Source organism: Salmo salar, chromosome 01 (assembly GCF_965601325.2).
Source record: "Salmo salar chromosome 01, fSalSal1, whole genome shotgun sequence".
NCBI classification, from domain to species: domain Eukaryota; kingdom Metazoa; phylum Chordata; class Actinopteri; order Salmoniformes; family Salmonidae; genus Salmo; species Salmo salar.
This window is the reverse complement of record NC_138291.1, coordinates 44,857,063-44,874,582: the sequence shown is the minus strand read 5'-3', so window position 1 is coordinate 44,874,582 and position 17,520 is coordinate 44,857,063. Positions and strand designations below refer to the sequence as shown.

The following is a 17,520-nucleotide window of genomic DNA, read 5'->3' as shown; positions in this document are numbered from 1 at the left end:
TTATAAATCAAACACACAACAAACTTCATCAAAGGAGATGACAGCTGTCACCAAATGTATGTGCTGTAGATCTTCATGGCTCATATGAATGTGAATGACATTTGACATGGCAAGACCACAGACAATTAGCATCTTCTAAATGGCCTGCAGCTCCAGGCAATAGGCTCAGCTTCTTCCAGACAAGTCACTGGGTTGATGAGATATCGGATTGGTCGTTTGAATTATTACAGTTTGCCAGAATGAAGAAACACAGAAATGTATGTCTGCAAATATATAAATACGTACAGTGAATCAATTCATATAGGCAATTTAAAGTTTCAACTCAAATATAAACACAAGCATATAAAGCCCCAAAAAACATGCATATATTAATGATTGGGATGTAATGACTCACCGATACGCATCAGTCCCTTATTGAAATGTTTAAAATAGGACTGCGTCGGTCCACGGACCCCAAACCCATCCAAATGTAGCATGCATCGGTCCGAAAATCGATTCAAACGTGACAAATCGCACATTCACAATTCTTTCTACCTTCCCGAAAATACCTAATATTTGTGACAACTGCTGCGTCATCTCCTTCAGTGTCGAACCGAGCATGTAACTGTGTTGACAGTCATAGATCTACAAATCATTTTGATTGTTGAATAACCCTAAGGAATATATATATATTTTTTATTACAAAAAACACAAGGAAGGGGTAACATTAACCCTAGGGAATATTAGCAGATTAGACAAACTGCACACTGTGACAAATTTAGCACGCTGACCAACGCGAGGTAGGCAGCCTGTTCCTGATCTTGCACATCTATGTGGAACCATCAGCATTTAAATGCTGAAATGGCTTACGCGATATTAGGCTTTATTAGTTGTGAGACAACCTTTGTTATCTATACGCTGTTGAAAATAAAAGTAAGCAACAACTCTCATCTGGCTATACCTGCTGAACGGGGCTTACAACATATTTATTTCGATTGTTCAGGTTCCCCATCAGCAATAGTTTTGACTGAAACATTCAGTGTATACGGTCATTTTTAGATATGAAATGATCAACCTTTCCCTGTATAACGAGGGATAACTTTTGCTAGGCACACTTCATGGCCAAAGCTGGAGGAGAAAAAGAAGCTCACTAAACTTCCAAACGGCCAAAACCATTTCATTTTGAGATGGGGGTAAGGGGTAAAATCCAAAATGGTGCTATATATTCATTGGCTACGTCATAGCTAATTTGTAAATGATCAATATTCATACATTACTAGCTCAAACACTTAATCTGCAAAAATTGACAAGTTAATTAGATGATGATTTCAGAACCAGAGTGGGAGGACAAAAAGCATAGGCTACATTCTAAATTAATTATCAGGTAGAACAAAAACACACACACACACACACACACACACACACACACACACACACACACACACACACACACACACACACACACACACACACACACACACACACACACACACCCAGCTCAGAGGCCCAGCTCAGAGGCCCAGCTCAGAGGCCCAGCTCAGAGGCCCAGCTCAGAGGCCCAGCTCATGAGCCCCATCAGCGGCAGATTTGAATTTAGAATGGAAAATAAATGTGTTTATGCAAAACAAAATTGTGCATCGAATCACATCAAACCGAATCACATCGATTTGTTTTCTAATCAAACTGAATCGCTTCGAACTAAAACGTATCGTTCCTGTATCGTATCGGAGCCCATGTATGTAGATACATATCGAATTGTCCTGAAAGGGAATGATGCACATCCCTAATTAATGAGTACATATGGATACATATTTTTAGCAGCATACTAACAGAAATCCAACAGTCCAAAAGTGAGCTATCGAGACATTTACATTTTGTTGTGCCGACACTGGTGATTTGCTTAAAGAGGAACTTTACTCATTTTTTTCGCCTCGCTCCATCCAAAATAATAGTACCTTCTACAGTGATATTCCTCAAGTCTCTCTCCTTCCATTGAAAATGAATTACTTATTGCATTTCATTGCTGCTGGTGTTACCGAATGGGTAAGTCCACTGTAGTTGCGCAATTTTTGTTCAGTAAGTTACATTCTTTTAGGTAAAAGTTTAGCCTTCTTTTGAATGTCTTGTTAATTATGATCATGATGTAAAGTACTTACAAAAATAGATATCATGGTCAGCATTTCTATTTCATCGTCACTAATGCAGCTCTTCAGAAGATCACTCTGCCAAGTTCAAACATCACCTGAAATTCAAAGGAAACAAAACCAAAAGTATAGTGAGAGGACATTCCAAATGAAATGATAAGCTAAACTACATTTTGTTCTTGTAGAGCTTCATCATAATAATAACCCTCATTATCATCATCACAAGAACACAAGCCTTGTAGAGTAGGAGAGGGTGGTGTGTGTGTGTGTGTGTGTGTGTGTGTGGTGTTGGGGTTTCTGACCTCAATAGTGACGAGGATGACTATCATCCACTTTAACCTTCAGCTGTGCTTCTCACTCAGGTGGTTCTTCATCAGGTCTGTCAGCTCAGTGCAGGGTTGCAGTTTCTCGGTCACTACCTGTGTATGGCCCAATTCGTCACTGGGGCCAAGCTTCCTGCCATCCAGGATCTATATACTAGGCCCTGTCAGAGGAAAGCCCATAAAATTGTCAAAGACTCCAGTCACCCAAGTCATAGACTGTTTTCTCTGCTACCGCACGGCAAGCGGTCCTAGACTTGCTAGGACCAAAAGGCTTCTTAACAGCTTCTACCCCCAAGTCAATAGACTGCTGAACAATTAACCAAATGGCCACCGGATTATTTGCATTGACACCCATTAGTTTTTTTACACTGCTGCTACTCGCTGTTTATTATCTATGCAGGGTCACTTCACCCCTACCTACAGGTACCCCCGCACATTGACTTGGTACCGTACCCCATGTACATAGTCTCGTTATTGTTATTTTATTGTGTTACTTTTTATAATTTTTTTTACTTTAGTTTATTTGGTAAATACTTTCTTAACTCTTTCTTGAGCTGCACTGTTGGTTACGGGCTTGTAAGTAAGCATTTAACGGTAAGGTCTACACATGTGACAAATAAGGTTCGATTTGATTTGAAATAAGACACAAAACCCGACCTTGACCCAGCGGTTGATATTAAGAAACTGACAGGTCTTGTCATAGAGCATCTCCAGGTTCTCTCTTTCCCAGTAGAAGTCTGGCGTGATCAGCAGGTCAGAGTTCAGGTTGATACAGTTCCTGGAATAACATAACACAGAAAATAGCCAGATTCAATGGTGGATGATTACATAGTATTGTTTGCTAATTGCTTCTGATTACGCAAGCTGTAATAAACAAAACAATTATATTTCTTTTTAAAATGTTATATTTAACCTACTGCATTGATATATGCAGATTTTATTTACCTCAGAGAATAGAGTTCTCCAATTTTCTGCATGACCTTTGCTCTGGACAGCTTTATTTTCTTCCCAGATTTCAGCATCTTTTTGGGAAGAGCAAATAATGAAGTTAGGAGAATCTATTATCCATTGAATAATTCTTCAGTCATGGTCAGAGATGATGGTTTCTCAAGTGTGGAAGTCTGTCGACACGTACAGAATCATTTAAAGGTCTTAGCTCTGGGATGGACTGAATCGACTCCACAAAGTGATCCAAAGCCACCTCCCATATGGCCAGTTTCACTTAAACAAAACCAAGACAGATGGGAGGGCACAATATGGATGGTAAGAAAGCCATAGTAGTATATAGAACGATTAACAGTAATGTTACCTACATGAACAACAAACCGTAAACAAAGGGGTTCCAGCTAACCTGACAAAGAAAGGGCATTTGAGAATGCTAATTTATCCAGCACGGCCTCGTCAGGATATGTCTCATTATTCAGCAGGAAGTTACCATGTTGTAACTTTTGAGTTTCCCCTGGGGAGAACAAAATAAAACACAGTCACCAAAGACAACAATACAGCTACAACAATTCTGGAACAATCTAAATCACAAATAAAAACAAGCCCTTTTTTGCTTTCTATAAATATCATGGTAAAGTAATTCATACTTTTTTTTCAGCAATCTACAATTTAATTTAGCTATAATGCATATTTGAAATTGCATCATCGACCAACCATATCAGGTGAGGTACTCTCCAATAGTGTAGTGGATCTCTTCATTTTCCCAGTGGACCAGAGCTACCTCGTAGGGCTGAATCTCATGCTGCTCCAAGATCCTCATCACTTTCTTCATCTGAGAAACAATGCAGATTAATAGCAAGAAATTGCATCATTGATCTGGAACCGATGACATCTGCAGCTCCCTCTACAATTCACCTGCTTAGACTACCTGGTTTAAGACAACCGAACCTTCTCTTAACAGTGATTTTTAAGTGAGTGTAATGTGATCATTTTTGTTATTATCACACTATTGTGAGAAATTACGAAGAGGAATTAAAGGTCAGTGATTTCTTACGTGCAATAGGATCGGAATCCTTCTTACTGTTTTCTCTTCAACGTTCCAAAAGACCACCGATCCCTCCCTAGAAAGAAAAATAGCTTAATTACTGCTCAAAACAATCAGCTGTCTAAGAGATATAACCAATAAGATAAATAAAAATAAAAACCTGAAGAAGAACATTGTTGCATTGTCACTGGGTTTTTGGGCGTTGTCAGTGCATATTACGAGTACATTTGAGGCATCTGAAACGAAAATAAATGATCAAAATGGTTCTTTGTATCATTGCACAGCCATGAAAAGAGTCTGCAATTAGCCTAGAGCAGGGGTCTTCAACCTTTTCTACAGTAGCATGAGAGCTACTTGAAAAAAAAAAATGAACATGTCATGAGCTACTCATTTTCTCCTAGCTTTCAAATAAGGACATTCTTCTCTTCTCTCCCTTGCAACTCTTCCCCAGGTCCTTAGTGTACAAGATAAAGTAGTGCACTGTTTTCTGCCAATATACCTGGTAAAAAAAAGGGTTAATAAACAACTCTAAGGGGGGCCCTATAAAATCTGTGATTTTTCCCACAAAAGTCTGTTTAATATTTTCCCAAATTACGTTTTCTCTGTTTTATTTTTCCTGGTTTTAGATTTTGTTTTGCACTCTCAAAACAACGAAATTGGATGTTCTGAGAATTGTTTTGTCTCGAAGAAAACGAGCACATTTGGATTTGAGTTTAATTCCCCTTTAAAATTGTGCATCTGCATCTGGCCCTTTAATTGTACATTTAGCGAGTGAGGAATGTGAATCTAATGTGCCGGTCTAGCAATGGTTCTGTACTGCTGCTGCTCATTTCATGGCAAAGTTAGCAAATAACAAATAATAGGTAAACCTACTTTGCAGTTAACATTTAATCGAGAAGGTTTAGGGGTAAGTATTTCTGTCAACCCACAAGACGGTTATGACATAAAACTGTCTGCACACGGAGTGATTGACAAATGTGCGCCCCATACAGACAGTGGCAATATTTCTGGAAATTAATTGGCAGATATTGTGTTAGGTTTGGCTTTTTAAGCCAATAGTGGCTAACCGGGGGTGAGATAATGTCAATGGTGCGTTGATTAGATAGTAGCTGGGAGCTTGCTGTATCTGATACTTGTGAGATTTGTTAAATGACAGTTTGCGGTGGAACACATGAAAATTGCATGTAGTTTCAGAATTGTTTGGTAGCTCGCAATCGACCTGTTGGAGATCCCTGGCCTAGAGCACCCATGAAGTACATTAAAAAGGTGTTGGCCTACCTCTTGGTAAATCTATTTCGTAGAAGCCATGGGCTATGAGGTCATGGCAGAGTGTTGGCAAATGGTACTAGTCTGCTGTTGCAAAAGCAATGCACTGCATAATATCCTATGCATATCCTAGGCATCTCCCAGGCCTCTAATCTGATTGGAGGACGGCATCACCCTGTCCTCCTTTGGGGTCGGCTGATTGGTTCTGGATGGTTGTTTGGTCCTAGGGCCTTTAGGAAGTTTCTTCCCACTTCCAGGCATGGTCACTGGTTTAATCACTGACTTAATAGGGTCCGTTGAATAGAGCCTCCTCTGTATACTGACACCCCACTGTCTGGTGGAGGTGGAATGACCAATGATAGCTGATAGTGACACAACACCGGTGCTGAAACATGGTGACACACTACGAAACATCTCGCTTCCTGTCTCCTCTGATAGTCTTCATGCTGTTTGGAGTGTGTGTTTGAGTGACAGGTCCTATGATGAACATATAGACAGAATAGAGTTCTAGGTGGAGTCACATGCTGCTGGACAGGGTCCGACAGATTGACAGGGGTGAAGCCATAGGAACATGTTCTACTCCTCAAAGGCTGCTGTATCCTCAGACGGCACAACAGTGTCCGGAAGCATGTTATCTGCATGGATGGACTGTATACACAGGAATGGAAAGAGAAGAGAAAACATAAGCATACTGACTAGCTAAATCAATAAATGTGAAATATTGAATAATGATGGGAACAACATATCTATGGGTTTTATTATATTCATAAGGACCCCATTATAAAACCATCACATATAGAAATTAATTTTGGCAATGTACTGTACATTAAAATGGCTAGCTATACTGCAGGGCAGGAAGATTGACCTTGGTTGAATGGTGAATGCACCAATTTGTAAGTCGCTCTGGATAAGAGCGTCTGCTAAATGACGTAAATGTAAAAATGTAAATGAATGGCATTGAATGGCAATGCATGCAATAGCTAGCTACAGTAGCTAGCTAGGTAGATTACGATAAACGTTCTGGGCAACATTAGCTATGGTCATAGGTCACTACATTGTGGCTGTTCATGAACCTCACAATAAAGCACCAGAGTACCACTATCCCAAGTCAAACCTTCCATGACGTAGCTAAGGTTCGTGCACGAGCACTTGCAAGATACTATAGCTAAATAGCGAGCTTCAAATGAATGAGGATGTAACCAGACAGAAGGGGTCAGTTATACATATTTTTGATGTAACGTTAACGTTAGCTAACCTAAAGAAAATAACTCCCCAAATCAGGCTTTGCAAACAAGAAGATGTTTCAATGGCTGTCATGTTAACATAACTACAGTAACTACGTTTAGTCACACTAGATCCGCATAACAGTTTGAGGTTTGAACGCAAGCTTGTTGTGCATAACGTTTCATTTGAACATCTATACTGTATTTTCTGGTTGCAGCGTCATCCTGAAGCAAGGGATCCTGGTGAAACGAGTGACAATGTTTTCTGTTGCCTGGAGACTCCTGGTAACAGCACTGTATAGCACTTGGTTGAAATCCCAACCCAAAACTCTCACCTATATCTATTCTATTCTATTTATAAGGCGACCTACAGTAACACAGAGAAATACAATGGAAAGTATTGATACCGCAACTGAAGACAGACAACTGGATAAGGTAAAATAGAAACGTCATGAAAATAGCTGACCTTATTCTACATGTCAGGGAAGCATGTTTGTTCTACACTTAAAATGACAATTTTCTTGCTCCTCACGTCACCGCGAATCGCATAGTGTTTGTTAAAATGTTTTTGATGATGTCATCTGGTATAACTTTTTTACTTTATATTTTTTTTTATAAAAAACGTAATTTGCCGTATTCACATATGTTGACACAGGTAATGAAAATGAGGTTGAAACATGACATAACATATTGTTATCCATTTTTTTTAATTGACCCCCTCTATCTCCCTCATTTCGTGATATCCAATTGCGATTTTGTCTCATGGCCGCAACTCCCCAACAGGCTTTGGGAGAGGCGAAGGTCCTCCGAAACATTACCCGCCAAACTGTGTCCCTTAACACCCACCCGCTTAACCCGGAAACCAGCTGCACCAATATGTCGGAAGAAACAAAGTTCAACTAACAACCAAAGTCAGCCTGCAGGCGCTCAGCCTGCCACAAGGAGTCGCTAGAGCGCGATGAGCCAAGTAAAGCCCCCCCAGCCAAACCTCACCCTAACCCGGATGGGTCTCACGGTGATGGCCAGTTGTGACACAGCCTGGGATCGAACCAGGGTTTGTAGTGATGCCTCAAGCACTTTGATGCACTGCCTTAGACCGCTGCGCCACGCGGAGGCCACTAACATAACATATTTAACTTGTTCCACAACATTGTGCCCTGCTTAATGTGTCCCCAGGTGGAGCCCTGCCTTGAGAGGGACAGACTGAGGATGAGGGTCTCTGTGTTGGAGGAGAGTGTGAGGTCCTACGAGGTAGAGTGTAAAGCCAGCAGAGAGACGGTGATGAGACTGGTGGCAGAGGTGGCCCGGGAGAGGAGGAACACAGCAGGCAGTGCAGAGGCTCTCGATCTACTCAGACGGGTATGTATCCATATGTGCATCCTTTTAAAACACATACGCTTTTCACTTTGTGCTGATACGAGCTGTACTTTGCTGGCTCTGATATATATTTTTCCAGGGCAGTACAGCCTGGAATTGGCTTGTCTCAGTAGTGTACTACTGTCATCTTTGTTGTGTATAAGCATCAATTAATGTGTTAAATCTTTATACATGCATTATGTACAGTAAATGGGTATCTGTTGCAACTTTGCATTTCCTTGTCAAAATATGTCTTCCAGGATTTAGATAGTGCCTTGCTGACCAAGAGGAGCACAGATATGGAGAACCAGAGTCTAGCAGCGAGGTTGGAGGCCAATCAGCGTGTGGTTGAGGCAGCCAAGCAGGAGGCAGGGTGCCTGGAGAGGCAAATTCAGGAGCTGGAAGGGAAACTCCAGACCAGTCAGGGGAAAAACCAGGCTACAAAGGTAGGATTGCAATATTCCCAGGTTTTCCCAGAAATCCAATTTGAAGGATTCTAGAAATTTTGAGACCCCATTTACAGGGGAGACTGCAGGCCCTCCTGGGGGAGGTAGGGGCCCTTCTGCAGCTGGGTCTCTCCATGCCAACTGAGGAGGAAATTCTACAGAGACTCGGGGACCTCTGCAACAGGCAGGAACGTATGAAAGCGGTAAGTAGGGTTTTTTCTGTTCTTATACTACTACATTGTTATTACATTGTGTGACAGTTTCAATAGGCAAGAAGATAATATATTGATAGATAATCAATCAGGATTTTCAATCATTTTATACCTGGAGATACAATGTTTGAACGATAGCCTAAAGTGGATGCGCATTGCAATAACATTGAGTAGTTATTCTTTATCAATAGTTATGTTTTTAAGTTGTATCCGCCAATATTTCCTGTCAGATCAAGGAGGAGATGGAGAGGAGGCTGTCCCAGGTCAGCGAGGATGTGTCCAGGCAGACAGAGCTCCACCACAGTGCCCTGCAGAGAGCCCAGCTCGCTGAGCAACAGGTCACAGACCTCAGCGACAGGCTGCAGGGTTTGGAAGCTGAGCTGATGACTTCAGACGTGCACCGGGATGGGCTGAGTCATAACAGACAGATTGTGAGTGAGCACACTGGCTACCATGTAGAGTGTGCAGTAGGTGAACATCACACATTTCTTCACAGGTGCTGGGCCCCCCCAAAAATGGTAATAACAGTCTTTATAACTAACTTTAGACACAGTATATAGAACATATAACTACGGTAGTATATAACACTGTTGATACCTATAGTACGCTATAGTAAATAATCCCACAGCACCCAATCCCACTCCGCAAAATAAAATTTAACAACTACACCCTAGCCTTTCGTGAACCAACTCCCCGCTTGACTTTTTCCTACTAGCACTGGCTTTGCTGATAGCTACATTATTGAGGGAAAATGTACTTACTATAACTGAGATGTGGTTGTCCCACCTAGCTATCTTAAGATGAATGCACTAACTGTAAGATGCTCTGGATAAAAGCGTCTGCTAAATGACGAAAATGTAAATGTAAAACGTACACTGGGTGTACGAAACAATACGAACACCTGCTCTTTCCATGACATAGGTGAAAGCTATGATCCCTTATTGATGTCATTAGTTAAATCCACTTCAATCAGTCCCCAGATCCAGAACAAATTCAAGGAAACATACAGTATTATACAGAGCCATGAGTGGATGGAACTCAGCAAACCTGGTTTTAAAAAAAACGAATAAAGCGACACCTCAAGGCGCAACGCCTCTCCCCATGTGACCTACTTGTTGTGTGTATGTACTGACGTGTGTTAACTGATAGATGCACACACACACTACATCTTAATGTTTTTAAATGCATGCAAATTGTAGTCTTTTTTATTTTGTAAAGTATTTTTTGTTATGTGTCGGACCCCAGTAAGACTACTGACGCTAATGGAGAGCCTAATAATTCAAAGCAATGTAGATGAAGGGGAGGAGACAGGATAAAGAAGGATTTTGAAGCCTTGAGACAATTGAGACATGGATTGTGTAAGTGTGCCATTCAAAGGGTGAATGGGCAAGGCAAAATATTTAAGTGCCTTTGAACGGGATATGGTAGTAGGTACCAGGCACACCGGATTGAGTGTGTCAAGATCTGCAACGCTGCTATGTTTTTCACGCTCAACAGTTTCCTGTGTGTGTCAAGAATTGTCAACCACGCACAGGACATCCAGTTAACTTGACACAACTATGGGAAGCATTGGAGTCAACATCGGCCATCATCCCTGTGGAAAGCTTTCAACACTTTGTAGAGTCCATTCCCCGCCAAATTGAGGCTGTTCTGAGGGCAAAAGGGGGTGCAACTCAATATTAGGAAGGTGTTCTTAATGTTTTGTAAACTCAGTTTATAGGGTGCAGTAATAGAGCACGGGAGCAGCATACTATGTGTGGGAGCTTTTCTTTTTGTATTACCAAATCTGGAAAGGGACCTTAATAGGTCCAGGACCACTACCATCCTCGTACTAAAATCATAATGGTACATTTACTGTAAATGGCTTTGGATGTTTCTGGAATAGCAGAGATATTACTGCCTTGGCCTGTATTCACAAAGTGTCCCCAGAGTAGGAGTGCTCATCTAAGAACAGGCATCTAAGAACTTATCTAAGAACTCTTATTCATTATGACCACCCGTATGTAAAATGTATGCATGCATGACTAAGTCTCTTTGGATAAAAGTGTCTACTAAATGGCATATATTATTTAAAAGGCTAAATTGCAGCACTCCAACTCCGGGACACTATGTAAATATGGGCCTTGTGTTTTCCCATGCAGTATGAGCAGTTCCTGGAACAGTTGTCAGAGAGGATGAAAGTAGACGGTATCGCCACTGACCTGGGCTACGACATGAGGCTACAGCTCATTCTGTCTCGGGCAGAGCAACTTGTCAAATTAGAAGGGACGGCATTGGTGGAGAGCAAGACCCTGGCCCACAACCAACAGCGAAAGGTACACAAAACTAAACTAGTAGCTACTGAACCTACAACTTAAGAGTGTACATATCATTTGTTTATAGTCAGAGGGTTGTTTGCACACCTTACATCGTTGTAGGTGCATATATAAAACAAAACTCAAGCACACAGGTATTTTTGTATGATCCACATTTCACAATGTACAGTATTTAATGGATCGCACACCAACATTTCTGTCAATCTAGTTACTATCATTACTGTTCCATCTACTAGTATCATAGGTATGTTGTGCTTAAACACCTGTTTACCATGTTACCTGCAGTTGAAGATCCAGAAGGAGCGGTTGGAGAGTAAGGAGCTCCACATGGAGCTGTTGAGGAGGAAGGTGTCTGAGCTAGAGGAGGAGAAGAGGACTCGCTCAGCCCTGGCCATGCAGCGAGACGACGCCAACGTGACCGCCCGGAAGATGCAGGTAGCCTAGAGGTTAGAGGGGTGGGCTAGTAGCCAGAAGGCTGTTGGTTCAACCAGCAACTGAAGGGCTGCTGGTCTGTGATCCCAGGTACCATCTCCTGCCATTGTGCCCTTTAGCAAGGCACTTACCCCCTAAAACTTAACCCCTAAAGCTCCACATCCAGGGGCGAGGTTAAGATAGGCAGAAGCCAAATTTCTGTTTCTTACTCAACGGACAATAAAGTATGTATTCTACTGTATCTAAAGAATCTATTCTATCTTAAGAATCTATTCTATTCTAAAGAAGAAGGTGGAGCGACTACAGGAGGAACTGGGATCCAGTAAGGTCTCCATCACAGAGCTCAAGGCCCAGCTGTCACACACCAACGAGCTGAAGGTAGAGGGCAGGACAGCCCAGGCCCACACATCCTCTAGAGGCAGAGTCATATAACTTCATTTCCTGGCGACTTCCTGTAGCTACAAGATTACATATTGAGTTTGAATAAAAGTTGGTTATTAATACCCTAACCCTAAGCACTGTCTTATATGTAAATTGGGAATAATTGTTTACAGACTATACTTTCTAATGTTATGTTGTTGTTAAGTAACATGATCAAAATACATTGGTGTCCAATTTGGAATGATGTGTCTAAGCTCAAAGTCCTGGAGCAGAGTCAGACCAATGTGGAGCAGAGTAAGAGTCTGGAGGACCTGGAGAAGGGCAAGGCCAAGGTGGAGAAGAAGCTCAGCACAGCCAGGACAGACCTACAGAGCCAGGAGCATCTGGCCAGGGAGGCCCAGCAGCAGTTGACCAGCCTTAGACAGACCCTGGCCCAGCTCACTGACAGAGAGAGAGAGGTGGGGAGGATGGATGGATGGATACATAGTCATATTAACATGCACATGCACGTACACGCACACACACACACACACACAATATAATTTGATTGACGAGTACAGAAAAAGAACATCCAAAACCTGACTGGAGGTATGTTTACTCTGTTGTTTCAGTTGGTAGACTTCCGTACGGTGGTCTCTCAGATGTTAGGTCTGGATGTCACAGCCCTGGCCCTTCCAAACTATGAGATCATCAAATCTCTGGAGAGCCTGCTTCACCCCCACCATGACCTCCACCACCACTCCCTGGCCCTGTCCTGGCCCTGTCCTACCCACCACCAGAACCACCATCTCCTACAGCTCCAGGACCAAGATACCTCTGGGTCTGTTACATCCCTCTCAGCTTTCTCTCAGAGGTCCACTGGCCCCGAGGCTCTCCTGTGAATGAAGCGTACATCTGCTCATCCCGAGGACTCTGCTCAGGACATGAAAGGACATGAATATGAATAATTTATTTAAATGATCAAAATCAAAACGTATTCATTTGAGATGCATCATATATATTTTTGCCCATTGAAATTGGATTTGAAATGAGTTTATGACGTATCCAAAGTCAGATCCACATACTGTCAAGTCAATAGCACTGAATCAGCCATTTTGAATAAAAGACAGAATCAAAATGAGAATTTGGCATTCAATATTTGTGATTTAGGCTCAGATATACATTATAGATATACATTTATATTATGTACAGAACATGTTAAGTAATCCTGGACTGTTATACATGTAATACTGAACGCACAGAGCCATAGAAAATATACAGTTGTTTTATAATTCGTTATAGTTTTGATTAATAGTAAGTAGATCGTTTCCATATTTTCAATTAGAAAAATAACAACAAAGTGTGTTCAGTACATTATTTCCATACAGTGAATGTTTTTAAAGGTTTCTTATACAGTCAAACAGTTTAGAGCAAACAACTCTCATTATTTCACATACACATTCAAAACACAATTCAGATTAAATAGATTCTTACACACAGTTATAGTATAGTTCATATTAAAAATCAACTATTCAACACGTATCAAGTAAAAGCATAAGTAAAAGCAAAGATTATAACTGCATGCCAAAATACATGTAAAAAATAAATGCAATGTTAGTCATCTTAAAATGTTATTTTACAAATGTTCAATTGTTACAACAGGCAAATTCACAGGTTACATGTTCTGTATTGAACTAGGTGTCAAATGGCAGCTGTGTTTCAACCCAACAGTTCCAGCATCCAGTTGATATCCACTGACTGCAGTCAGAAACATTTTTGGTTCTTACATGTGCTGCTCCAAAAATGCCTTTTCCGTCTATATGTGACAGACAACTAAAAGATGACATGAGTGATTCTATCAGCCACAAAAGATAAGACAGTTGCTGTACTCTATCCACACAAAGAAGACACGTCCAAGATCAGTTTGAGATTTGGGTTCCTATGTCTCTTGCTTATGGCGGCACAAGGAGCCGAATGATGGCAATGCTTATCCCTCTATTCTTCATGGAAACTGCAAGAGTTCCAATACAATTAAAAACCCCAACTGTGATGATGTTCAAAAACCCCAACTGTCCTCCTCAGGTTCGTCTCCATGCCAGGGCCAGGCTGGAATATACCGGAAGTAATCTCGCTCGGCACCCAGAACCAAATGTTTGGTCTGTCATGATAGACTATACAGGAGGGGGCCCGTTGGTGTATTTGAGCATGGGGTAGAAGGAACGGGCAAAGTTATTGGACTGGCTGCAGCTGAAATCCCCCTCATACATTGGCACCAGGCAGGCCATGCCCACCAGCAGCAGGAGGAGGAGCAACTGGAGGGGCACCGCCACCCACATGACGCGGTACAGGAATGACGATGGTATCACCTCGGCCTCAGAAGGGGAGGAAGCGGACCCAGCGACGTTGGGAGACCTGATTAAACACGATACGGGGAGCACACAACAACACCAAGCCAAGTAGATTTAGGTTACGACACCTGTAGAGCTAAGGATCTGCATCCAGACCACACATCCATCCAAGTATACCTTATGTACTGTGTAATTAGATTCATTAGAATCCAAAAATAAATAAACTATTTAGTTAAAAGATATAAACTATCCCAAATGGTCTTGAGGAACTACAGTATGGTAGTCATTGAACTACAATTACGATGATGAACTGTGTATCTCCGCAAACATGATCGAATAACCAAATTATATCTGTGATCAATACACTGACTGAGTCATTTGAATATCACTTGACAAACATTTTCAAGAAACACAATCCTTTCAAACCCATAAAATAAATATGTGGCGCTGACATTCCTTTCTAAAGGATGCGAGGTGTTAGGATGCGAGACAAAAAGTAGCAGTTGAACATTTAGATAGTCCTACAAGGCCTCACTGATGAGTCTATGTCCTGTTAAAAAGCATGCCAAGACAGGAGCATAGCAGCATAGAGCAGTCTGTTTTAAAGGGGGTAGCTGTAGCTCTGCTCTTTTTAGCATTAGTCAGCAGCAGAAGCATCGTAACAAACCCTCATCTGACTGTGAAAAACATTGGCTGCTGTCAAACTGAGAGGACCATAATCAGTCAATTCAGGAAGTAAATTGAAAAGCAATGAGGACTTCTTGAATTTCCTGAATTGAGCCCAGCTCTGACAGTAACACTAAATTGCTACTAAATACGTTAAATTACCTGTTTGGACAATGCACAAGGGATGTCAAGTAACAAAACAACAGCTAAGAAGAGTTACAGTACAGTGACTTTGCGGCAATGTGATACCTGATGTTGATCTGTTTTATGTAACTCTGAGGTCTATTTTATAACTGTGAAATTAGCTTACTCTAACATTATTACTAATAGTATGTGTGTAGATAGCAGTGATGTCTGTTTTACCCTCAGGTTTGACTGTCTAGACTCTAGACTGTGACCAAAATGCCCCCCCCCCCCCCCCCCCTAACACTTCACAAATGGAGACCTGAGAGGTGAGAGCTACAGATGGCAGATTGAGGGGAGCGAGGGGGAGATGGTGTATTAGTTATGTGAAATAGAAGAAGAGATGTCACACACAAGAGAAAGAAAGAGAAAGGAATAGAGAGATAGACTTGCTGCCATCATATTGTTCATTGCAGACACTTGCTGGCTTGGCAATTCAAAAGAAAAACTGTGTGTGTCCATCAGCAGTAGAAAAGGAGCATTAAGGGCCCTGTATTAGAGAAACTGTTTACAGTATGTTAAGCACTCAAGGTGCATTCTGGGTAGCGTAGTTAATCAAGCAGCCGAGGACATTGGCGGCGAAGAGGCTTGCAAGTCTCATTATATTTTGCGGAACTGTAGTGTAAAGGATTTGTGGGATATAACCACCACCTACTGTAAACCCCTAGCCTCTACATAGTATCTAGAATGGTAGAAGATGATGGAATTCATTTTCATTAACCTTTTATGAACCTTTGGTAGTAAGTAAAAAACAGCACTCAGGGTTTTCTATCCCTGTATCGTTATTTTTTTGTTGTTGCACTGTAGCGTTGCCCTGTACTGTATGTGTGCAGTGCAGCACAACGGACTGCGATTTCAGAGCAGGTGTAACATGTTCCATGAGTTCCATTATCTTCTGGGTGTTCTAGAAACCAGGAGAAAGGTACCTGTGTGGTCTGTGTGGACTGCTCACAGAGGGTCCAGAGGTCTGCTGTGACAGACTACATTTGCCCCGTTGCTGTTTGCAATGAACAGGGGGGTAAAAGAAAGAAAGTATGTTTCAGTCCAGGCAAATAAAGAACAAAGCTACCGATGAAAAGGAACTACCCAAAATGAAAGAATAGAAAGGCAGCAACAAAATCAGATGTGTGAAGGAAGGTGACAATAAGAGAGATAATTCAATGGAAAACAAGGAAACTGGCTTTTTTTCAAAGTGTACAGCTACTTTGAACCGCTAGAGCTGAATGGTCATGCTGTTATTTTGAACAAAGTGAATTCATACGCTGCTGAAGCACAACTTGTATTATGTCCTATGTTATAGGACGAATGACTTGCTATGTGGGAGACAGAAGTAAGACATTTAAGATATACATGTACTGTATCTTGAAATCATTGAGATCAATCATTGGGATTGACTTAAAAAAAAACAAGTCATTACTTCAGAGAAAAACAAAAAGAAATTGGAGAATTGGATTGATAAAAACCAAGCAGGATTAAATGTTCTACTTTGTGTTTTCAGCAGTATCAAAGAGCCAGTATTCCTTGAGCACTACACTACAGGGACCTACAACTACAGAACACTACAGAATGGAAGAACAAAACAAGAAAGAGTCAGTCAGGTAGAAGTAGAAGTTTAGGGGGCAGAATTTGGGATGCAAAGACATGTTGACTTCAAATGTTCAAATTTGGGTAGAAATTGAAGTCAAGTCAATCAAGAAGAGGGAAAGAAAAAAGGGGGAAAGAAAAAATAATGAAAAAGAGAAGGAATAACCATGTCTCCAAAACTCTGGTGGGTTTGGCTCAGGGAAAAGAAGACATGCAAGGTGTAAAGGTGTGGAAACAGGATCAGAGTGTGGTGGGAAAAGTATATCAGTCGGTGTACAGATCAGAGGTGAGAAGGAGAGGTCCTGGGATGGTGGGAGGTAGTGACTCTGCATGGCCTTAAACTGGAGAAAACTGGGCGTTGCATTCGGGGGCACAAGTGATGCACTGTCTGGGGCTTTCGGGGAGTACCAAACATCTTCCTTCTGGTAGAGCACCATGTTACACCAGAGGGACTACTATACGTTACCGATCGACGACGACTTGGCGTGCTCCTGCCCGACACCGGGCTGATGGAACCAGAGGTGGTGTCCAGCTCATCAGCCGACGACCATGAAGACAAATCCTTAGAGGAGAGAGAGAGAGACAGGACCAAAGGAAGAGAGAGAGAGTAGGGGGAGGGAGAGACAGAAAGGCAGAGAGAGAGACACACACACAGAGGGAGAGAGGGACCGAGCATGAGAAATTGTGTTAGAT

The 17,520-nt window shown here is 41.7% G+C and overlaps 3 protein-coding genes across 10 annotated transcripts in view; 1 reads left to right on the top strand and 2 right to left on the bottom strand.

Moving 5' to 3' along the window:
- Nucleotides 1-6: 6 nt before the first annotated feature.
- Nucleotides 7-6,139, bottom strand: rmnd1 (required for meiotic nuclear division 1 homolog). The gene is given in 10 exon segments (XM_082974754.1): nucleotides 7-2,221; nucleotides 2,426-2,542; nucleotides 3,104-3,224; nucleotides 3,392-3,468; nucleotides 3,582-3,667; nucleotides 3,798-3,905; nucleotides 4,106-4,223; nucleotides 4,473-4,512; nucleotides 4,597-4,672; nucleotides 5,715-6,139. Coding segments are annotated over 10 exon segments (876 nt in total). The 5' UTR covers nucleotides 5,815-6,139; the 3' UTR covers nucleotides 7-2,188.
- Nucleotides 6,140-7,113: 974 nt separating this feature from the next.
- Nucleotides 7,114-12,948, top strand: ccdc170 (coiled-coil domain containing 170). 2 transcript variants are annotated; one of them, XM_014197380.3, is made up of 10 exons: nucleotides 7,114-7,360; nucleotides 8,102-8,284; nucleotides 8,542-8,727; nucleotides 8,805-8,930; nucleotides 9,170-9,370; nucleotides 11,081-11,254; nucleotides 11,540-11,689; nucleotides 11,975-12,064; nucleotides 12,322-12,525; nucleotides 12,679-12,948. In XM_014197380.3, exons 1-10 carry the CDS (start codon nucleotides 7,184-7,186, stop codon nucleotides 12,946-12,948), a joined length of 1,761 nt encoding a protein of 586 aa, XP_014052855.3. In that variant the 5' UTR covers nucleotides 7,114-7,183. The 2 variants fall into 2 exon arrangements, with proteins under 2 accessions (XP_014052855.3, XP_014052846.3); XM_014197371.3 differs by having other exon boundaries at nucleotides 7,115-7,360; nucleotides 11,972-12,064.
- A 49-nt stretch (nucleotides 12,949-12,997) lies between these two features.
- Nucleotides 12,998-17,520, bottom strand: part of LOC106603506 (spectrin repeat containing, nuclear envelope 1b) — a 151,808-nt gene continuing 147,285 nt past the window's right edge. For 6 of the 7 annotated variants that reach the window (XM_082974731.1, XM_082974740.1, XM_082974741.1 and 3 more), the window contains 3 exons: nucleotides 17,294-17,389; nucleotides 16,170-16,240; nucleotides 12,998-14,458 (listed from right to left, as the gene is read on the bottom strand). In XM_082974731.1, coding sequence (XP_082830857.1) covers nucleotides 14,218-14,458; nucleotides 16,170-16,240; nucleotides 17,294-17,389 — 408 coding nt within the window. In that variant the 3' untranslated portion in view covers nucleotides 12,998-14,217. The remainder of the gene's footprint in view (nucleotides 14,459-16,169; nucleotides 16,241-17,293; nucleotides 17,390-17,520) is intronic. The other variant, XM_082974743.1, reaches the window with a different exon arrangement.

Bases quoted from the DNA above. Each gene is read 5' to 3' on its own strand.
- ccdc170 (XM_014197371.3), top strand. From the start codon at position 7,184: ATGTTTTCTGTTGCCTGGAGACTCCTGGTAACAGCACTGTATAGCACT. The intron at 8,728-8,804 runs GTAGGATTGCAA...CCCCATTTACAG, and splicing joins GGAAAAACCAGGCTACAAAG to GGGAGACTGCAGGCCCTCCT. The intron at 12,065-12,321 runs GTAGAGGGCAGG...GATGTGTCTAAG, and splicing joins CACACACCAACGAGCTGAAG to CTCAAAGTCCTGGAGCAGAG.